This window comes from Hypomesus nipponensis, chromosome 20 (genome assembly GCF_054491055.1).
Source record: "Hypomesus nipponensis isolate SF chromosome 20, ASM5449105v1, whole genome shotgun sequence".
NCBI classification, from domain to species: domain Eukaryota; kingdom Metazoa; phylum Chordata; class Actinopteri; order Osmeriformes; family Osmeridae; genus Hypomesus; species Hypomesus nipponensis.
The window spans coordinates 5,375,001-5,378,020 of NC_140380.1; the positions used below are offsets into that span (position 1 = coordinate 5,375,001).

General features: G+C 54.9%; 1 protein-coding gene across 4 annotated transcripts in view; it reads left to right on the forward strand.

Moving 5' to 3' along the window:
• Positions 1-1,830, forward strand: part of LOC146246008 (uncharacterized) — a 15,403-nt gene extending 13,573 nt beyond the window's left edge. For all 4 annotated transcript variants that reach the window (XM_084684297.1, XM_084684298.1, XM_084684296.1 and 1 more), the window contains one exon: positions 867-1,830. In XM_084684297.1, coding sequence (XP_084540423.1) covers positions 867-1,096 — 230 coding nt within the window. In that variant the 3' untranslated portion in view covers positions 1,097-1,830. The remainder of the gene's footprint in view (positions 1-866) is intronic.
• The last annotated feature ends 1,190 nt before the right edge of the window (positions 1,831-3,020 follow it).

Consider the following 3,020-nt stretch of genomic DNA (forward strand, 5'->3'; position numbering starts at 1 on the left):
TTCACTCCTCCTCTCTCCTCCTCTCTCCCTCTCTCCTTCACTCCTCTCCTTCACTCCTCCTCTCTCCCTCTCTCCTTCACTCCTCCTCTCTCCCTCTCTCCTTCACTCCTCCTCTTTCCTCCTCTCTCCCTCTCTCCTTCACTCCTCTCCTTCACTCCTCCTCTCACTCTCCTCCTCTCTCCTTCCCTCCTCCACTCTCCTCCTCTCACTCTCTCCTTCTCTCCTCCTTTTCCTCGCTCCATGACTCCTCCTTCTACTCCTTCTCTCTCTCCCTCCCTCCACCCTACCCTCCCCTCTCTCCTTCTTCCCCCCTTCTCCTTTGCCCACCTCCCTCCCAACACCAACTGCCTCCTTCTCTCCCTCTCCTCCGCTCTCCTCTCCCCCTCCTGCCGTCCCTCCGTCCCTCAATTACACCCTCCTCACAAACACCGCGCCTCCGACACACAGTCACGAGCGCACGCACACAGTCGCAAAACACACACACACACACGCGCACACACACAAACGCACGCCCAGCTGCGTCCCTGCTCTACTTCCTCTGAGGATGACCTCCGGTCTGGCAGACCTAGGATGAGGGGTGGGGGGAGAGAGAGAGAGAGAGGGGGGGTGTGGAGAGATGAAAAGGGGAAGGGAGTGAGAGAGGAAGATGGAGGAGGGGGACGGTTGTGGAGGAGGACCGGGGGGGGGGGGCTGATGGAGGGTTGTGCCTGACCAGCCGGGCCCGGCATACCCAGTGACCTCAGCGCCTCCGCAGTGGAGGACAGTCCTGAGTCACATGACATGATTACAAGATCTGTGTCTCTCTCCCTCCCTTTCTGTTTCTCTCTCGCTCTCTGTCTCTCGCTCTCGCTCGCTCTCTCCCCCAGATATCCGCGTGGTCGCCGCCTCCCGCCGCCTGCCGCCCGAGGAGGAGGCGGGGCCAGAGGGCATCGGGGGCGGAGTCAGGGGCGGATCCAGGCGCGGCCGGGTGGCTCAGCTCATGAAGACGTTCAGCGCCGCCCCCCCCGCGCTGGCCCCGCCCCCCCGCGGCAGCAAGCCCCCCCTCCCCTCCAAGCCCAGCCACCTGCGTCTCGCTGCCTCCCCTTCTCTCAGGTAATGAAGCAAAGAAAGGTCAGGTCAAACCCAGCCAGCCAAGGCCCAAACCAGGCTCGACCACACCAGACCAGGCTCGACCACACCAGACCAACACAGGCTTAGGCGAGATTAGCCTAGCCAAAAATAATCGCGCACTTCGGTAGACCAGGTGGAATATATGACAGCGGAGGGCAGACTGCACATGGATAGACAAATAGCGGACCAGACCTAATCGGTCGACCTGCATGCCGGCCCCTCCAAAACCCCCCCCATTTACCCATATGAGCACCCCCCGCAGGATACTGCTGGACACCCGAGGCGGGGCACCTTCCACTGGGCACAGGGACGGGCTAGACAGGGGCTGCCTCTCAGGAACACCCAGGCTTGCACGCACACATACACACACGCACGCACATTGGATGCCATTGCTGTTACTCTTGAAGCGACGCAGAGACAGGTTTTAAATATGTGATGCTTGAATGTCTCGGTTATGTTTTTTGCGGTTTTACATTTTGGGGGTATAGTCGTGTGGGATGGACAGAACCAAATGCTTGATTGTAAACTTGTTTGTTTTTTTTGTATTCTCCTTCAGCCTTTTTGTATTAACGGGTTTTCCTGACTGTACAGTACTGTAATCTGTATTCACTCGCTGTTGATATTTTTCGAACATAATCATGTGCCAAATTTAGGAAAAGTACCACTTTCAATAAAGTACCTATGTTTCTTACTACAAAAAACAATCACAAAGCCTGTGTGTAATGTTGTCAAATGTTATCCACATCCGTTTTCATTGTCCCGACATGTAGTGAGATGTGCCTGTAATAGCTCTGTATGTAATCCAGCTGTCGCCGTGCGAAGGATTGTGCGGGTGTGTCTTTGTTTTGAAATACTGGGCCGCCCCCCCTACTCAGGTGCTGAAAAGCAGGTTGAGCGGGTGGACTAGCCTGTAGCGTCTTTCCAGAACTCAACAAGGGTTTCATCTCTTCTTTTCTTAACGAGCCCTTTAAAAGAAAGACGCTAAAACAAATGATCATGCCACAAGCAATTGGGTTTGCGTTGCTGTGTGTCCGTGTTAGTTTGTGTGTGTGTGTGTGTGTCGTTCCAACATGACTCGCTTTCGCCCTTTAAACCCCCGATTTAGTGTTTCCTTCCACTTTAAGTTAAGCAAGGAAACACCCAATAACTCATCCACCCCAGGTCCCTGTTTGTGGAGTTAATACAAAACATCGATTCCCTTATTCAGCCTCTCTCACCTGCCCACTCATTGACAGTCAAAGCCGAGCACAGTGCCAGAAATGAGAGAGAGAGACCAGAGAGAGAGAGACCAGAGAGAGAGAGACCTGAGAGACCAGAGAGGGAGACCAGAGAGGGAGACCAGAGAGGGAGACCAGAGAGAGAGACCAGAGAGAGACCTGAGAGAGAGACCAGAGAGAGACCTGAGAGACCAAAGAGGGAGACCAGAGAGAGACCTGAGAGACCAAAGAGGGAGACCAGAGAGGGAGACCAGAGAGGGAGACCAGAGAGGGAGACCAGAGAGGGAGACCAGAGAGACCAGAGAGAGAGGGAGACCAGAGAGAGAGAGACCAGAGAGAGAGGGAGACCAGAGAGGGAGACCAGAGAGAGAGAGACCAGAGAGAGAGAGACCAGAGAGAGAGAGAAAGAGGAAAAACTGGCTTCACACCCTCTAAAATGTTTTCATTCGATGGAGCGTTTCATTAGCACGTAACGCTACGCCTAAGCGACATCATCAGCGATGGCTGGTGGCAGTCGAGCCGAACAAAAGCCACGATGCCATCGACGACAGGTTCGAGTCTTCACGGGGGGGGGGGGTTGACGGGTTTCTCTCGTTAGCGTGTCCGTCAGCATCTGCGTTGAGAAGTGGAGAAGCCACGCGGTGGACTGGTAACCCTAACAAAGTCCATGTCCTGCTTTCACCTGCGTGCGAG